The following is an 18116-nucleotide window of genomic DNA, read 5'->3' on the forward strand; positions in this document are numbered from 1 at the left end:
TGGGCTGGGTCTCGCTGCCCTCTCATGGCTGGATGGACCATGTGCAGCCCACTCCAGCGAGTCTCTCACCTTCCTCAGGTCCTGGCACGAACCAGCATCCCTGGTGTCCCTTGTTTTGTCCGAAGTACAATGATGAAGGACTGACTCACTGACAAATGGGGTGAAAATGGTTAGAATAAAATTAGACAAAGAATGCAGTAAGAAAAAAAGAACTTTTAATGCCTGGAATAGGTAGGGATGAAAATTCTGGAGAGAAGGGCACGTTTATGTTTGCGTTGGTGTCACCTCTGGCAGATCAAACCCCACAGCGAGCGATCAGAGCAGAGCTGTGCCAGCCGGGATGCTCCGAATCCTTTAATTCCTTTAATTTACTGCTCTGATTCCTTCAATCCCTTGGATTCCCATTTCCCGGGAACGCGGGCTGGCATTGGAGACCCCGAGGCGCAGCAGGGCCGGGACTGTGGGAACATGGAATTGCGCTGCTCACGGTGCAGGGACTGCCCTTGGGACACATTTCAAAGCAGCATCCTAGAACATTTTGGAGGATATTTCCAGAATTCCATTGTAGCTGGATCTCGCTCCAAGTGCAGCAGCCGGGTGAGCGTTCTGACCTGTCCAGCCCAATGCCTGGCTGAGCTTTTGCTGGAGCAGGTTTTCCAGGGAAGTGGAGATCACTGCGGACCGGTGCTCTGTGCAGCAGGGACTGGTTTTCGCAAAGCTGAGATGAATTTTGTGAAGAACCGGGAGTGGGTTCGGGCCGGCACTGGGACGGAACGCGGCTCACAGCCGGGACCGGAGCCGCGGGCACAGCGGTGCTGCCCTCCTGTGGACACGCGCGGAACTGCAGCCCCGCGCGGCCGGGACCCTCCCGTGTGATCCCCGGGATCATGGAATTGCGCTGCTCACGGTGCAGGGGCTGCCTTTTGGACGCATTTCAAACTAGTACACTACAACAGTTTGGAGGATATTTCCAGAATTCCATTTGTAGCTGGATCTCGCTCCAAGTGCAGCAGCCGGGTGCGGGTTCTGCCCGCCGCGGGCACAGCGGTGCTGCCCTCCTGTGGTCATGCGCGGTATTGCAGCCCCTCGGGGCCGGGACCCTCGGGACTCCGCGGGACGATCCCTCGGGAGCGTGGAATTGCGCTGCTCACGGTGCAGGGGCTGCCCTTTGGAAACATTTCAAAGCACTATCCTACAACATTTTGGAGGCTGTTTTTTGAATTCTGTTTTAGCTGGACCTCGCTCCAAGTGCAGCAGCCGGGGGAGCGTTCTGACCTGTCCAGCCCAATGCCTGGCTGAGCTTTTGCTGGAGCAGGTTTTCCAGGGAAGTGGAGATCACTGCGGACCGGTGCTCTGTGCAGCAGGGACTGGTTTTCGCAAAGCTGCGATGAACTTTGTGAAGAACCCGCAGTGGGTTTGGGCCGGCACCGGGAGCGATCGCGGCTCACAGCCGGGACCGGAGCCGCGACCGGAGCCGCGGGCACAGCGGTGCTGCCCTCCTGTGGACACGCGCGGAACTGCAGCCCCGCGGGGCCGGGACCCTCGAGACTTCACCGCGCGATCCCTCGGGATGATGGAATTGCGCCGCTCAAGGGTGAGCAGCATTTGGACACATTTCAAAGCAGTATCCTACAACATTTTGGAGGATATTTCCAGAATTCCATTTTAGCTGGACCTCGCTCCAAGTGCAGCAGCCGGGTGCGGGTTCTGCCCGCCGCGGGCACAGCGGTGCTGCCCTCCTGTGGACACGCGCGGAACTGCAGCCCCGCGGGGCAGGGACCTTCGGGGCTCGGCGGGACGATCTCTCGGGAGCGTGGAATTGCGCTGCTCGGGGTGAGGAGCTGTCGCCCTTTGGAGGCATTTCAAAGTAGCATACTACAGCGTTTTGGAGTCTGTCTCCAGAATTCTATTTTAGTTGGATCTTGCTCCAAGTGCAGCAGCGGGGTGAGCGTTGTGACGTGCCCAGCCCAATGCCTGGCTCAGCTGCTGCTGGAGCAGGTTTTCCAGGGAAGTGGAGATCACTGCGGACCGGTACTCTGTGCAGCAGGGACTGGTTTTCGCAAAGCTGCGATGAACTTTGTGAAGAACCCGCAGTGGGTTTGGGCCGGCACCGGGAGCGATCGCGGCTCACAGCCGGGACCGGAGCCGCGACCGGAGCCGCGGGCACAGCGGTGCTGCCCTCCTGTGGACACGCGCGGTACTGCAGCCCCGCGGGGCCGGGACCCCCGACCCCCCCGCGGTTCCATCCCACAGCAGAGAACGGACAGGGTGCTGTGGGGCCAGGCACAGGGACACCGGGCTCCTCCTTCCTCTCTGCTGGGGTTTGCTCCCTGGAAATGACGTTCTAGCAGCCTGGCATGGTCCCTTCAGCCCTGCTTTTCCTGGCACAGCCTCCCACTATTCCTTACTGGCACCTGCAATAAACCACCCCCCACGGGGTGTGATGGCAGCAGGGTCAGGGCTCCTATTGAATGCAGGGAGCCCCCGCCGCAGGGAATGATTGGCATCTCACTCCAGTGATTCAGAAGGCTGAACAATTGCTTTATTAAAATGATACAGTATTACATTAATACTATATTAAAACTATACTAAAAGTATTACATTAACACTATATTAAAACTATAGTAAAGAGTACTAAAAGAATACTGAAGAAAAACCCGTGGCTGTCTGAGACAGCCAGGATGCAGCTTTGGCCCAATAGGCCAATTAATATTAACAACAGCACCTGAATCCAGTTAAGAACTCCCTTCTGATAACCAATCTTCCTAACACATTACACATGTGCAAAATAACAGGAGCAGAGTATAGAACAATTGCTTTATTAAAATGATACAGTATTACATTAATACTATATTAAAACTATACTAAAGAGTACTAAAAAATACTGAAGAAAAACCTGTGGCTGTTTGAGACAGCCAGGACGCAGCTTTGGCCCAACAGGCCAATTAATATTAACAACCATCACCTGAATCCAGTTAAGAACTCCCTTCTGATAACCAATCTTCCTAACACATTACACATGTGCAAAATAACAGGAGCAGAGTATAGAGCTCAGAATTGTTTTCTCTCTTTCTGAGGTTCCTGGCTGCAATTCCCATGAAATATCCTTGGGAAGTTGTGCCTGCCTGCTCTCTATGAAGAGAGCTGAGGCTACAGGTTCCCTCCCCTTTTTAGGGCATTCTCCCAGCCCTGGAGTGCCATTGGAAAACACAGGTGTTATCTGACCTCTCCCTGTGTGTCAGGGCTCAGCTTCAGCAGGGACAGATTGTGGGGTCAGGAAAACAAAGCACTGAGGATGGTGGGCAGTCTTGGCCATGAGTGCCTCCCTGCATCCCCCCCAAATCCTCCCTCGGCTCCCCAGGGCTGCAGAGCTGCTGCTGCAGGGTGGCAGCTGGAGAGCAGAGACCACAAAACCTCCTGGAGCTGGGCCAGGCCTCAGAGCTGCTGTTTCAGGGTGATCCTCTCTCTTGGGGTTCCCAGCATTTGGAAGAACTTCTGCCCACTCCCAGTGCTGGCTCCAAAGCTTTATTGGGGGGCCTGGGCCAGGCCTCAGGGCTGCTGTTTCAGGGTGTCTTGGGGTTCCAAGCATTTGGAAGAACTTCTGCCCAGTCCCAGTGCTGGCTCCAAAGCTTTATTAGAGAGGGAGGAGATGGGGGAGAAGGAGGAGAGGGGGAAGGTCACTGTCCCTAGGGCTGGAGGATGCTCCTCAGGAGTGTTTTCACCTGAGGGCTGAGCCTCCTGGGGAAGAGGATGTCGAAGTAGATGAAGAGGTCGCCCCTGCGCTGCGGGTCCTGGGCCAGCGGCATTCCCTCCCCTGGCACCATTTTGAAGTACTTGGGGCTGCCGAGCACAGGAAGGGGCTCAGAGGGGCTGTGGCACGGTCCCAACACAGAGCCACCATCCCCAGCCCCCCCTGCAGAGCCCCACGTGGCTTTCTCAGGTTATTTGCTCCCCCAGCTTCACCCAGGGCGTGTCCTCCTCCCAAGTTCCGCTCAGCCCCGTTTTCCCCTGGCACTTACTGCACAATGTCGTTGATGGGGATGTTCAGCAGCCTCCCATCCAGCGTCCACACATCCACGGTGCATCCAGTCAGTGCCTGCCGGGCATGGAGGGGCACCAGGAGCTGCTGCTGCAGCCCCCGAGCCCAAAGGGGAACCGCTGTCCCCTCACCCGGCCCTTTACCTTTGCCAGGGAGATGCTGGCAACATAAAGGAGGTTGTTCTCCAGCCGTCTGAACCTTGGGTGGAGCTTCTCTTGGACAACAAAGGTGATGTCAGCTGGAATGATGTTTGGGCCCTGATTGAGGGGGGAAAAAGGTCACAGAATCATGGGAAGGCAGGATGGTTTGGGTTGGAAGGGACATTGTCCTGCCATGGGCAGGGACACCTTCCACTAGACCAGGTCACCCCACATCCAACCTGTCCTTGGAAACCCAAAAATTATTTTATACAGGGAAAACTGACACAGATTCCTGCTCCTCTTTTGTTGCTGTTTTCAGCTGGCTAGAGAGAAGGGAAAGGTATTTTCTTCCCTTGAGAGGAAAAGGAATCTTTTATCCAAGATGCCTGAACTGCCAAGGGCAAATCCAGAACTGTGTTTCTGCCAGGAAGAAAACCAGCCCTTTCAATTATTTTTATTTTAACCTGTTCTAAGGAAAATCCAGGCTCCTCAGAGTGCTTCTGAGCTGAGTCTCTCTGCTGGGTTATGCTGCCAAGTGCCCTCAGCAGTGGGAAACCAGAACTTCTGCATGGAAGAACTTTTTCCATGGAGTGGGCACAGGACTGGAGCAGCTGCTTGTGGGGGGGCATGGAGTCTCCTCTCTGGAGACATCCCCAAACCCACCTGGATGAGCTCCTGCCTGGGCAGGGGTGTGGCATGATCTCCAGGGGGGCCTTCCAAACCTGGAGATTCCGTGCTTACCTGGTCTCCCTCCTTCTCAAAGGTGACCCTGGTGCCACGCTGCCACCCTGGCTGCACGTCAATGGTCAGGATCTTGTCCCTGATGGTGCTCGTCTGCCCGTCCTCGTTCATCACCTGGGCACAGGGCACAGGGAGGGTCAGCAGTGCTACAGTCCCCCGAGGGAAGGGCAAGCCTGCCCTCGTACTCCAGCCAAAAAGTGGCTGTGGGTACAAGTAGGATCGTGAATCAGATCCATAGAATCATCAGATCCATAGAATCATGGGATCATTTAGGTCAGAAAAGCCCTCCAAGATCATGGAGTCCAACTGTTCCCCCATATCCCCGAGTGCCACAGCCACACAGCTCTAAATCCCTCCAGGGATGGGGACTCCACTACAGCCTGTTCCAATGCCTGACCATCCTTTCAGTGCAGAAATTTCCCCTGATATCCAGCCTAAAGCTCCCCCGGCACAGCCTGAGGCCGTTTCCTCATGTCCTAGAGCAGGAGGGACTCAGGGCTGCGTGCAGGAGGCTGGGACAACAAGGAGGGGGACAGAGGACACCAAGGGCACAAAAAGGAGGCACAATGCAGGGTGAAAATGGGATTATGGGAGCCCAGAACACACTGAGCTCCTTCTCCACCCCTCTCTGAGATCAGCCCTCACTTCCTACCAGCTCCCACATTGCCTCCCATGCTGAATTCCCTTTGCCGAGCCGGGGTGGGGAATGCTGGTCCAGCTCCTCCTGGCTTTGGTGCTAATCCCTCCCTGCCACGAGCTCCTGGGGCAGGGCCATCCCAAACACCCCCAGCGAGGGCAGAGCTCGCCCCAAAATCCCAGCCCCTACCCTGCGGGAGATCTTGATCTTCTTGGTGCAGCCGTGGAACAGGTCCTCGAGGGACACGAAGAGATCCCGCACGATGGGGGGGTCCCGCCGCAGGGCCCCCCGGCCCCGGGGCCCCCCAAAGGGCAGCAGCACCTCCGAGCCATCCTCGGCAAAGAACTCTGTGGGAGGGAGCAGGGGCACAGCCCTCAGAGGTCTGGGCTCTTCGCCTCCCGCCCGGAACCGCGCCGAGCGTTTTCTTCCCAGCAGTGTTTGTGGCAGCCTCGCCTCCTTAATGCCCCTTTGTGATGGGAACCCCAGAAAGGGTCACGGGAGCGGCTGGGGAAGGCTGACAGCCTGGCCATGCAGCTGCAGGCCTCCCTGGGGGAAGGCAGGATCTCTCCTGCAAGCAGCACAGGGATCTGAGGGCGGCTGGGCAGGGAAGCATTCCTGGAGAGCCTGGTGTTCACGCCATGGAATCCTGCCATGAGCCCAGCCAGCCCCAGGCCTGCCAGCCTACCTGCAAAGGGGTTGTCCCCTCCAAAGAACTCCCTGAAGACTTTCTCAGGGTTGTTGTGGAACACGTATCCCACGCTCCAGGGGTTGTCGCCCGCGTACTCCAAGGGGATGCCCCCTTTGAGCCCCTCTTCCCCAAACTTGTCGTAGATGCCTTTCTTCATAGCTGAGGGAACAAGGAAGTGTTGGGAAAAGAGGGGAGCCCCAGGCTGAGATCCAGCAGGGTGCAGGCTGGAGAAGGGGGTTCCCAGGAGTGGGGGGACAGACATGGGAGTGTGTTCCAGCCAGTTCCCAGCTGGGCTGAGGGACACGGAGCTGGTCCTGCCGGGCAGCAGGAGCTCACAGCCCCTTCCTGCCCCTGCAGGCACAGGAAGGGGACACTCCGGGAGGGGACACTCCCACTTACGGTCGCTGAGCACATCGTAGGCCTCCGCCAGCTGCTGGAACCTCTTGGGGCCCCAGGGCTCCTTGCATTTCAGGGGGTGGTACTTCAGAGCCAACTTCCGATAGCTGAGGATCACAGGATGGCTCAGGTTAGCTTTGAAGCCCATCTCATTCCATGGGCAGGGACGCCTTCCACCACCCCAGGCTGGACAGGGCTTGGAGCAGCTTCCAGGGATCCAGGGACAGCCACAGCTGCTCTGGGCACCCTGTGCCAGCACCTCACCACCCCCAGTATCCCAGTGAGAGCCATTCCCTGTGTCCTGTCCCTCCATCCCCTGTCCCCAGTCCCCCTCCAGCTCTCCTGGAGCCCCTTCAGGCCCTGCCAGGGCTCTGGGCTCTCCCTGGAGCCTTCTCCTCTCCAGGTGAGCACCCCCACTGACCCATTCCCAACCCAGCCCGGGCTGCCCCCCGCAGCCCCCAGACCCTTTCCCCGGGGCAGGACAGGGGAAGGCCAAGGACGGCCCCGGCCGGGCCCGCCCCGCTCCCACCGCCACCCCCGGCTGCCTCCCGGCCCGGGGGCTCTCTCTGATGCCCGGGGTCCCTCACGCCTTCTTGATGTCGTCGGCCGTGGCCCCGCGCTCCAGCTCCAGCACGGCGTAGTAGTCCAGCCCCATGGCGTCCCGTTGCTATAGCGACGCGACTTCCGGTCCGCGCCGCGCGGGGCATCGCGGGAAGTGTAGTTCTCGCGCTCACTTCCGCACTCTGCCGGGCCCGCTCAACCCTCACCCCGCATCTCTGCTTTCTTAAAAAAAAAAATCCCCAAGTTTCCATGGAAACACACGCAGGCGTTACCAAAGCAGCGGTTTATTTCACTCCGTACTGTGACAGTCGCTTTCACTGCACCCCCTCTCCCCCTGTATCTATTTATTTCCCCCCACTAGGAACAGCATTATTTTCAGCACTGGAAATGCAACCACAACGTCACTGCAACACAAGATCCTCTCTAAATTAAAAATTGATCCCAGTTGTGTAGTAGGAAAAAAAATATGACCTGTTACAAAAACACTGTGTGTGGAGCCTGGTCATGACAACAGCCTCAAAGTTGTACACACACATCCCAGGAAAATCAGCTTGGAAGAGCCTTTCCCACACGCTTCTCCTTTATTTGGCCCCTTCAAACACTTAAAGGTCAGAAAGTTGGTATCTCCTCACTATGCCATCCCTGCAGCACGTGTAGATTTCCTTCTCCCAAGAAGCCACCTGAAGAAGAAAAAACAAAAACAAAAATAAGATGGGTCAGGCAGAAGAGCATTGCTTTTACCCTCAGGCTTCTCCCAGCACCCTTTATCCACACTTTTTACAGGAACAGAGCTGCTCCAACTCCACCACTGCAGCCAGCTCCTGCACAACCGAGATAAAGGCAGGGAATTCTGATTGGTTTAGGATTATTCAGGCAGGAGAACAAAGAGGAGCTCAGAAGTCAGCTGTGTGAGGGAACGTGCTGAGGTGAAAATCCTGAGGGAAGGGCAGTGCCTCCTGCCTGGCAGCAGCTTTCCCTGGCCACCTTCTCCTCAGGGACACCCCCCAGGTTGCCCACCTTGTACACGGGGTCGCAGTCGGCCTCGGTGAGATCCAGGACATAGTCCAGGTCCTGCTGCACGATGAAGCAGGTGCCATCCCCTGCAGGGAAGGCACAGCAGCCAGTCAGTGAGGTGAGCCACGGACAGAAATCCCAGCGGGAAGAGGCTGGGACATTCCTTGAGGCCCCGTTTTGGAGGGGTATCAGGGATGTGGAGGGTGGAAATCCCAAAGCAAAGGGGCAAGAGGACAATGCCCAAAGAGCACAAGGCTCCTTGACTTGATTGCAGGATTTCTAGGGGCACAAAACAGCCCTGGAATTACCTTGGCTGGCAATGAATCCATCTCGGTACGGCAGCAGGGAAAGCACTGGTGCTCCTGACCTGTGGATCACCTGGATTGGAGCACTAGGAAAAGAGCAGAAACAAGGGTGAGGATTGCTGCTCAGAGCAGCTGGGGCTGCCCCTGGACCCCTGGCAGTGCCCAAGGCCAGGCTGGATGGGGCTTGGAGCAGCCTGGGATAGTGGAAGGTGTCCCTGCCCATGGGAAGGGGTGGCACTGGATGGGCTTTAAGGTCCCTTCCAGCCCAAACCATTCCAGGATTCTTTCCTATGGACTGAGCTAGCAGGGAAAAGCAATAACACTCCACAGCTCAGCTCTAGTCCTGTGCTGGAATGAGGATCAGGGCAAATGTCAGGATCCACAAGAGGGAAAAGAAATGGGCTGTGTGGGAATGGGGAATATTGATGATAAGAAGTTTTCTGCCCAATTTATCTACACGTATGTGCACACAAATCATATAAACATACAATTATACACATTTTATATAACAACACAGCACACCAAAATAATGCAAGAGGCTCAGGATGCAATGGGATGCACTCCTTGGAAGTGGCACTGCCTGGCAGCACCCTCTGCTGACTCTCTTTCCAACCAAAACCCTCACTCACTTTGTGTTTCTCACATCCAGCTGGTAGATGTTCCCATCCTGAGTGCCTGCCAGGATGTAGGTGCTTGACAGGAACGTGCAGCAGTTGAAGGCATCAGATCCAACGAAGAGGAACACCTGAGGATTTGGGAACAAACCAAGTGTCAGGCACATGGGACACCCACGAGAGGGAAGCAGGCATTGATTTAGAAGACAGTACAGCTGCCACTGTTTAATTTTAAATATTGTTTTCCCCGTTTCCAAGTTAAGTCCTGAGCAATTCTTAGTCCTACCATAAAAATCTGTGCAGGAGGAAGGACAGAGAGCATCCCTTTATTGCACCAGGCTCTGACCTCTCCTCCAGTTTAGGTTCCCTGGCTCAGTTCCCCATCCCAGTGCTCTGACAGCCCCAGGTCCTTACTGGCTGCCTGCTCTGCAGTCCCACTCCTTGCAGCTTCTTGTCCTCTCGAGCCAGCAGCAGGATTTTCCCTTCTGTCCCCACCTCGCGTTCACCTGGCAAAAGGACAACAGGTCACTCCAGCAGCAGCTGCACAACAATTGGTGGGAGCAGAACCACCCAGCCGGGATCACCCCAGAGGAATTGTGGCCAGATTCCTCCAGATCCCAAGACAGCAGGAAGGCCAGAGCCCAGTCTTCATCGCTCAGCAGTGATGAAGTTGATAGGGCTGCATTCCACCCAGGCCTGGAGCGCTCTTGGGATCACCCCAGCGGAGTTGTGGCCAGATTCCTCCAGATCCCCAGACAGCAGGAAGGCCAGAGCCCATCACTCAGCAGTGATGAAGTTGATAGGGCTGCATTCCACCCAGGCCTGGAGCGCTCTGTTCCCTTCCCACGGTGCCACATGGAGCAGCACTCCCGACACTTGGCATGACCTGTGCCAGGGGGGTGAGGGGTTTAAGGGAAAGGCCCTTACTGGGAGGTGTGACACTTGGCATGACCTGGGCCAGACCTGAGCAGCGTGTGCCAGGGGGGTGAGGGGTTTAAGGGAAAGGCCCTTACTGGGAGGTGTCTCAGGCGTGCCCAGGTTCAGGGAGCTGTCAGCAGCGGCCACGGCGATGCCGTTGACGGGAGAGCCGCAGTCGGCCACGACGCCCAGGCAGGCAGACTTCCCGCAGTCCCAGAGGCGGGCAGTGCCATCCCTGGAGCAGGACAGCACGTTCCTGCCCCGCTCCACAATGGCAGTGTCCAGAACACCTGTGGGAGAGCAAAGTCTGTGCTCATACAGACACAAACAGCACCCGAGCTGAGCCCCACTGCTGGCCCCAGGCCGCTGTCCCCAGTGACAGCAGTCACACACTGACAAGCTGTGCTCCCAGGAAAAGGTGCCTGTGGAAGGCAGCAGCTCCCAGAAAACCCCACAGAGTGGAACCACCATCTGGCACAAAGGGAAGACAGTATCAATCAAATGATATCAGCAACACCTCACCTCAGCCCGAGCTGGTGCCGCACAAAATTAACCTCAAATTAGGGCAGAAAAGAGCCTGGCACTTTTAAACATTCCCAGGTCCACCCCTGGATAATCCCAAAAGCAGCATCCCTATTGTCCAGCTACAGCAACATCCAAGGAGCAGTGTCTGCTGGCACCAAGATCTCTTAACTACTTTATTTTACCGTGGGCTGTCACATTAGGATCTGAGAAATGACAGGGGTTTTCTTAGCAGAGAACTGCCAGGTGGTTAGAAAATTTAATTGGCACTTTCCCTACAGAAGCTCAAAGGACAGGATAAGCCAAGCAAACAGACTGCAGCAGTTTGGGCTGGAGCAATGAGCAGTGACTGAAGTCACCTGGAGAGTGACTGACACTCTGACCAAGGCTCTGCCACACCATCTGGTCTGGTTAGGGGACATGGCTGCAGAAGGATTTTTAATGCTCAAAAACAGATTATAGAATGGTTTAGGTGGGAAGGGACCTTGAAGAACAAGTTACAACCCCCAAATCATGTAAGAACAATGGCAGGTTCAGCACAAGATGGGTTTTTGAGTTAATCAAGTTTAGGGCAGCCAGCCACAGGGTTTATTAACTTCTCAGTGAAGCTCAGCACTTTGTGGGACAGGGAAAACCAGAGCCTGGACACAGCAACTGGCAGCTCAGGGAAGAGAGAACTCGGGGTAGAGCTTGGGGCATCTGATGCCACATTCCAGACATGAAACACAGAGTGCAGCAACTGTGTTTCAGTGCAGGCTGCAGACTGGGCATCAGCCCTGCAGTGCAAGGCAAGTACACACTCAGCAAATGAAGCATCTCAAGGGCTCTGTACCTCCTTTGTGACCTTTAAATGTTACTACACAGCTGGCATCTTCTGCTGACCAGATCTTTAGCTGGGCATCCATTCCCCCACTCAGAACCACGAGGCCCGATGGGAAAAACCTGCAACAATTCACATCATACACATGGCCTTCCAAAAGTCTCTGGAAAAACAAAGAACTACGTGCTAGTTCCATTGTCATCGTCCTCGTGCCGAGCAGCTGTTGAGTTATGACACTGGAAAACTTGGCATTCTCACATGGGCAAAGGATTGAACCCAAATCCTCTGGCTCTGCATTGCTGGAATGGAGGGGTCTGAATTTGGGGCAGTCAAAGAGGTGATTTTGGGCCTTCCCTCTACCATTTGAGCAGCTAATTACACTGCAAAATATAATTTGCTTCTAAGTACAGGTTAAATATCTTTATTTTCTGCCAAACAAGGAGCTGACAGGTCAAGCTCCACGAGAAGGAGCTTTCCCCCTTTGCTGGGAAGGCCACAAGCCAGGATGTAGCTAATCCAGCACAAAAACCCTTTTTCCCCAGCACCAAAATCTTTCTTCCCATGCAGGATAGGGGCTGTCAGTGGCCTGTTACTCCTGATTCTCCTGTTACTCCTAATTTCAATTAGCTTTTCATTAAAAAGCCAGATTCTTCACAGGGTGTGGACAGCCTGACAAAAGTCACTGCCTTCAGGACTTCAGGAATGTCACAGACAACACAAAACCATCCAAGCCAGATGTTCTTACTCTTATTTCTCCATTTGCAGCCTGCCATATTTTCATGGTCCCATCCGTGCTGGTAGACACGCCGAGTCCTCCACCACTGGAAATATCAAGGCAGGTAATCTGCAGGAAGGTAAAAGCACCAAGAATTAGCCTTACATATAATTCTGTACATAAATATTTCTGCTCAACAGCCTAGCCCTGTACAGGGGGAAACCTGCTGAGTACATTCTCTGCCTGTGGCTCTGCAAGGCAAGGAGAAAAAGGAATGCTGAGGCAGAAGCCTGCACAAGCAGCAGTTGTATTCCAGGTTTATCCCAGGTGGAAGAGAAATCTGGACTTTTCTAACAGGTCCTAAAGAGATGAGAAATGAGAAAACAGCTCAGGGTAACTGGCCTGACTCACAAGCCCACAAGACACAGTTTGAGATATTTATGAAGCCAAATTCACAGCCTAAATTTGCTGAAAGATGGAATCAAAACTAGTTCTTTATATGAATTGGGGCCCCTCAGAAGAAGCACTTGGAGGGGCAGGAGCATGCCCAGGGAAGGTGTGGCATTCACATTCTCTGAACAGAGACAGAGATAATCCTCTCTCCCAAGTTTTTTCCTAGAGAAAAACAGAGAGAAGATAAAACAATTCTTATATCTACTTGCTGCTCCTGTTGGTTTTGCACATGTGAAATGTGTTAGGAAGATTGTGCACCTGAGGAGAGCTCCTAATTGGATTCTGGTGATGGTTGTTTATATTAATTAGCCCACTGAGTCAAAGCTGTGTCCTGGCTATCTCAAGACAGTCACAGGTTTTTGTTTAGTATTCATTAGTATTCTTTGTAGTATAATGTAACATAATACAGTTTAAATAAAACAATTGTTCAGCATTCTAAATCAACAGAGTCAGATAACAATAACTTCCTTCATCAGAGGCAGCCTGTTTTACTATAGGAAGGAAACAGAGCTGGGAAGGAATGGAGAGGTTGAGGGAGCTGGGAAGGGGCTCAGCCTGAAGAAAAGGAGGCTCAGGAGGGACCTTGTGGCTCTGCACAGCTCCTGACAGGAGGGGACAGCCAGGAGGGAACAGGGACAGGAGGAGAGGGAACAGCCTCAGGCTGGGCCAGGGTGGACATCAGCAGGAATTTCCTCATGGAAAAGGGTTTTAAACAGTGGAAGGGGCTGTCCAGGGAGGTTTGGAGTCCCCTGGAGGTGGCACTCAGTGCCCTGGGCTGGGGACAAGGTGGGCATCAGGCACAGCTTGGACTCAGTGATCTCAGAGGTCTTCTCCAACATTAGGAATTCTGTGATGCTGCGAGCTGCATTTGCATTGCATTTTTTGAAATTAATTTCCAGGCTGTGGGTGGGGGGGAAAAAAAACCCCACCACAGCGGTAAAACCCACGGACAGGAATAAGAAATGCAGATGGGCTCTAGCCAGGACAGGGTTAAGTTTTCCAGCAGCAGAGGGGCAGGGCCAGGAGGAGGATGTTCCCCGCTCCCACCTCTCCGTGCGGCGGCGGGAAAATGTCCTTTTCTTCCCGCTTTCCTTCTCGCCTGCCGGGTCCCCGCGGTCGCTCCCTGTCCCGTTGCTGTTCCCCGTGAGTCGCTCGCTGCCTTCGGTGCTCCGGTTCCCCTCTGCAGCCTCCCACCGAGCGCTAAATTCGGGAATGCCAATCCCAAACCACTAATCCAACGGCACGAGATAAGGACAGCTCTGCCCGCAGCGGGGTGGAAGCAAGTTTGAGCTGAGTGTTTGGTGTGTTAGCTACAGTCCTGGTCACCATGTGGCTCAGTCAGCTCTTCGTGGAGTGGTACCTGTGCAGGTTTATATTGCCCTGCGTGCTCCTGGTAATGCACTTTAACCGTCTGGAGAGATGGTTCAAGGTTCTTATGTACATGGATTTTGTGGTATCCACTTGTGGCGTTGTACACCACCTCCAGGAGACCATTACTAATGGTTCCATGGGGGGAAAAGGGGACGAATACTTTCATAGCCTTTTCACCTCCTTTAACTCCTTTAAGCCTCTTAAAGCACCTTTTGAGCTGCCTCTGAATATTGAAGAAAGCACGTTGTTGTTCTGTCTGCTGTGTCTCCTCCCTCTGGTCTACATCACCTTTGTGGTCTACTTCATCTTCAGAGTTACAAAAGAGATCACTGGGAAGCTCTTTCAGAGAGCAGATAATGATGAGTGGCATGGAAAGTGGGAGAAAATCGGGCAGGTTTTGAAGGAGTATTCAGCTCCAGTGGTTTGGAAGTTCACCCCTCAGCAAATACAGGACCCCGTTAAGGTGGCAGAATATCTGAAACAGAAACGCCGTGGTGGCTCCAGGGAGGAGCAACTTACTGCTCTCTGCTGGGCCCTGGCTACGGTGTATCGGACACTGCTGGATACCAGCCAGACCCCTCAGGAGGAAGAGGAGGAAGTGGAGAACAGTAGGACAGCCACCATGGCCACTCAAAGTGCAGCTGCACCAGAGGAACCACCCATGCCGGGAGCAGTCGCTCCTGAGCAGAGCACATCCAACGCTGAATTAGTTTCCTTAGTGAGGGATGAAGAGGATGAAGACGATGAAGAGGAGGATGAAGAGGAGGAGGAGGAGTCCTCAGAAGAGGAGGCAGAGGCAGAGATGACCAGCGAGTCCCGGCGCAAGCTGCGGCTGGTGCGAGAGCGCTTCGCGCGCCCGGCGGGTCAGCCCTTGCTGCTGTGGCTCTACGAGTGCTGGTTTGCAGGGGCCCACGAGGACGTGCTGCTGGACAGCTCCGAGGCCGAGCAGCTGGGACCCCTGGCCCGGGACAGGGCCATTGACAGGGGCCTCGGGAGGAGGGCAGGGACCCACAGCCTCTGGAGGCGGCTGGTGGGAAGCGTGAGGGAAGCGTACACCACGGAGCAGCTGCTGCTGCGCCGGCACCGCTGGAGCACCCGGCTGGAGGGGGTCCAGTACCTGACAGAGCTCTCCATGGCTGACATACTCTTTGGGAACACGGGGAACAGGCAGTGCCTGGATGACCTGGACAGAGCCTGCTGCACCTGGGACATGTGGCAGGCGCTGAGGGAGAGCGCGCCACCGCTCTACGCCGAGGCGCTGGCGTCACTCGCGTGGAACAGGAACCTGAAGGTGCTAAAATTAAAGGTCTTCATCTGGGACTACAGAGTGAATCCCTCTCCTCCTCCACAAGACAGCTCCTCCCACGGGGAAACACAGCCTGAGGAACGTGGTGATGATGATCCCTGCACGATATGCCACGAGGAGCTAGGCAGGACCTCGTGTGAACTGGAGTGTGGGCACGAGTTCCACAGAGAGTGCATCAGGACGTGGCTGCAGCAGCATTCCAGCACCTGTCCCATCTGCCGTGAGCACGCCGTCCTACCTGCAGACACCTCTGCATGGAACAACTCGCAGCCCTACCAAGCCAGGCCTTGGAAAAGATCGGGGTTTTAGAACAGCTCCCAGGGAAAAGCGCTCAGCAGAACAAGGTCTTAAAGAATGGGCTGGGTTGATTTCAGAAGGCTCAGAAGTGAAAAAATAGCAGCAAGAATAAAAAAAACAGAAGAATTTAAAAGTCAGTTAAAAAAACCTCTGGATACCAATGAGAGGGGATGGAAGTCCACTGGTGACAAGGAAAAGCAGTGTAATGGATATAGATATGTATCCTGAGACATTTAGGAGGGACAGCCTCTGACTAAGGGAATGATTCCTGTGCGTCTGTGTGTATAGACAGTTGGGTGGTGTGGGATCTGGGATAGGATGAGGGGTGGGGAATGTCCTGCTTCTGGCCAGGACAGGGTTAATTTTTACAGGAGCAGGGAGGGGCACATTTGGGATATTGGGTTGCACTGCTTTTGGGTTCCTTGTGGTGAGCAGATCTCTTCCCTCTCCTGTACATTTTATTAATTAACATTGCTGCTACTGCTGCTTTTTTAATTCCATTGCTGTTCTCAGTAAATTGTTCTTATCTCAACCCTGATCTTTCTCTTTTGTGCCTCCAATCTACGTTTCCATCCCACCTAAGGGGGAAGGAGTCACTGGCACGTGGTGCAGGGTGCTCCAGTGGGAACACCATCCCTAAGCCCCAAGATCACAGTTCCATCTGCATTGCAACCCCTCACCCTGAGGACACCACAGCCAGGGATGTGGGAGCTGCCAGTCACATCCAGAGATTCCAACCCCATCAGGCTACTCACACTTTTCTGATGAATCCTACAAAAACTCGTGTACGGAGCCAGGAACTTTGTGGACACATTTTCGTGAGGACAAGAAATGAGGATGCTTTTCTGAGGGGGGAAGGAAGGGGAAAAAATTAATTAGGAGTGCTGTTAGTCCTGAAACAGAGGTCCCCAAAGTAGAAGTGTGGACTGGACCCAGCTGTGGGATCCCAGAGTTTGAAAATGGGATCAGTGTGGGGCTCATCTCCCCAGGATGCAGCTGGGATGGCAGGGACCAGCTCCAGGGCTCTGCCCGGCCGGACAGGCCTGTCAGAGCAGCCCCTCTGTGCACGGGGCATGGTGACCACCCCTCTCCCGCCAGCCCCGGCACCTTGGTGACTTCCCGGACCAGGAATCCCTCGGAGGCCGCGATGTCTGGCACGCCGTCGGAGCCGAGCCCGCGCCGGGTGACGCTGCCGTACAGGGTGGGCTTCCCTGGGGGGACAGAGGCCGTCAGCGACCCACAGCGACCACCCCTCACCCGCAGCACCCCCCCGATCCCGCCTCACCCTCGCGGCTCCCCCGAGGCCCCGCTAGGCCACTCACCGGGGCTGCGGCAGCTCAGCCACGCCTCGCCCTCGTCCCTGCTGCAGAGAGAAGAAGCGGCCGGGCGGGGAGCGCGACAAGGACAAGGACAGGGACAAAGGAAGGGATCGCTCCCACCTCAGCGCCCGGCTCCAGTCGCTCTGGATCCGCAGCGTCGCCGCCATCTTTGCCGAGGTAACTGCACACACTTCCGCCTCCTTACTTCCCGTCGGCCCCCACGCGAGCGGAAAGGGGAGGAAACCCACCAATCAACGAGCGCCGCCGCGGGCGTGGGGAGCTGCCGCCTTAAAGGGACCGCGCAGCGCTGGTACGGGGGCTGCAGGGAGGGGATGGAGGAGGGGGCTGGGGATCCCTGGGGATCCCTGGGAGGGGCCGGGGATCCCTGGGGAGCCCCGGGAGGTGAGGAGGGGCCGGCTGCAGGGAGGGGATGGAGGAGGGGGCCGGGGATCCCTGGGAGGGGCCGGGGAGCCCCGGGAGGTGAGGAGGGGCCGGGCACCCCGGGCACACGGCCGGTTGTCCGTCTGCAGCGGCATGGCGCGGGCCGGGCACGGCGGGAGCCGGGCGGCGGCGGCGGCGCGGGGCGAGGCGGAGGAGGAGGAGGGCGAGGACCCGCTGGACGCCCGGATCGCGCGGAGCGGCTGCCTGCAGCAGCACCGGGAGCTGCAGGAGTGCATGGCGGAGCGGCAGGACTGGCGGCGCTGCCAGGAACCGCTGCGCGCCTTCGGGGCCTGCATGGCCCGGCGGCAGCGGCGGCAGCGCGGGCCCGGCCCCGAGCTGGAGCCCCCGGACTGACACCGGCCCCCGGCAGCCTTCCTTCCATCCCAGCGCCTGGAAAGCCGGGGAACTGCTGGGAAATTAAATCTGGAGTCTGGCAGCCCGCGCCTTGGTCTGTGCTGGGGGAGAGGGTGGGAGGATGCAGCATGGGGCTGTGCCATGGTGCATTCAGGTGGGAAACTCAGGGGGAATTTTCTTCATGGCAAGGGGTTTGAAACATTGGAAAGGGATGCCCAGGGAGGTCTGGAGTGAGTCCCCATCCCTGGAGGTGTCCAAGAGTGACTGGACATGGCACCCAGTTCTCTAGGCTGGTGACAAGGTGGGGCTGGCCATAGCTTGGACTCAGCGATTCCAGAGGTCTTTTCCACCCAAAATGATTCAGTGGTTGTGAATTTCCAGCCCAAAATGTCCCAATCCAGGAGCATTCACAGCACTCAGGCTGGGTCTTGGCTCCACAACAGCCTTGCCATGGATTTTTACTCC

At 55.8% G+C, this 18116-nt stretch overlaps 3 protein-coding genes across 5 annotated transcripts; 1 reads left to right on the forward strand and 2 right to left on the reverse strand.

Annotated features, from left to right (window-relative positions):
* Positions 1-3639: 3639 nt before the first annotated feature.
* Positions 3640-7366, reverse strand: DNAJB13 (DnaJ heat shock protein family (Hsp40) member B13). Of its 2 annotated transcripts, XM_039697073.1 has the most exons (8): positions 7229-7366; positions 6645-6748; positions 6243-6404; positions 5747-5904; positions 4921-5034; positions 4183-4296; positions 4020-4096; positions 3640-3840 (listed from the first exon to the last, which is right to left on the reverse strand). In XM_039697073.1, exons 1-8 carry the CDS (start codon positions 7294-7296, stop codon positions 3687-3689), a joined length of 951 nt encoding a protein of 316 aa, XP_039553007.1. In that variant the 5' UTR covers positions 7297-7366; the 3' UTR covers positions 3640-3686. The 2 variants fall into 2 exon arrangements, with proteins under 2 accessions (XP_039553007.1, XP_039553006.1); XM_039697072.1 differs by having other exon boundaries at positions 6645-7335.
* Positions 7367-7470: 104 nt separating this feature from the next.
* On the reverse strand, positions 7471-17101 carry PAAF1 (proteasomal ATPase associated factor 1). Of its 2 annotated transcripts, XM_039697069.1 has the most exons (12): positions 16977-17101; positions 16860-16900; positions 16645-16748; positions 16293-16382; positions 12141-12239; positions 11408-11558; positions 10149-10343; positions 9550-9641; positions 9151-9266; positions 8525-8607; positions 8220-8302; positions 7471-7882 (listed from the first exon to the last, which is right to left on the reverse strand). In XM_039697069.1, exons 1-12 carry the CDS (start codon positions 17021-17023, stop codon positions 7805-7807), a joined length of 1179 nt encoding a protein of 392 aa, XP_039553003.1. In that variant the 5' UTR covers positions 17024-17101; the 3' UTR covers positions 7471-7804. The 2 variants fall into 2 exon arrangements, with proteins under 2 accessions (XP_039553003.1, XP_039553004.1); XM_039697070.1 differs by lacking the exons at positions 16293-16382; positions 16645-16748; positions 16860-16900; positions 16977-17101 and adding an exon at positions 13611-13740.
* Positions 17035-17733, forward strand: LOC120496535 (cytochrome c oxidase assembly factor 4 homolog, mitochondrial). Its single transcript, XM_039697089.1, has 2 exons — positions 17035-17166; positions 17387-17733. Exon 2 carries the CDS (start codon positions 17391-17393, stop codon positions 17649-17651), a length of 261 nt encoding a protein of 86 aa, XP_039553023.1. The 5' UTR covers positions 17035-17166; positions 17387-17390; the 3' UTR covers positions 17652-17733.
* Positions 17734-18116: the final 383 nt, after the last annotated feature.

Source organism: Passer montanus, unplaced genomic scaffold (assembly GCF_014805655.1).
Source record: "Passer montanus isolate IOZ18808 unplaced genomic scaffold, ASM1480565v1 scaffold116, whole genome shotgun sequence".
In the NCBI taxonomy this organism is placed as follows: domain Eukaryota; kingdom Metazoa; phylum Chordata; class Aves; order Passeriformes; family Passeridae; genus Passer; species Passer montanus.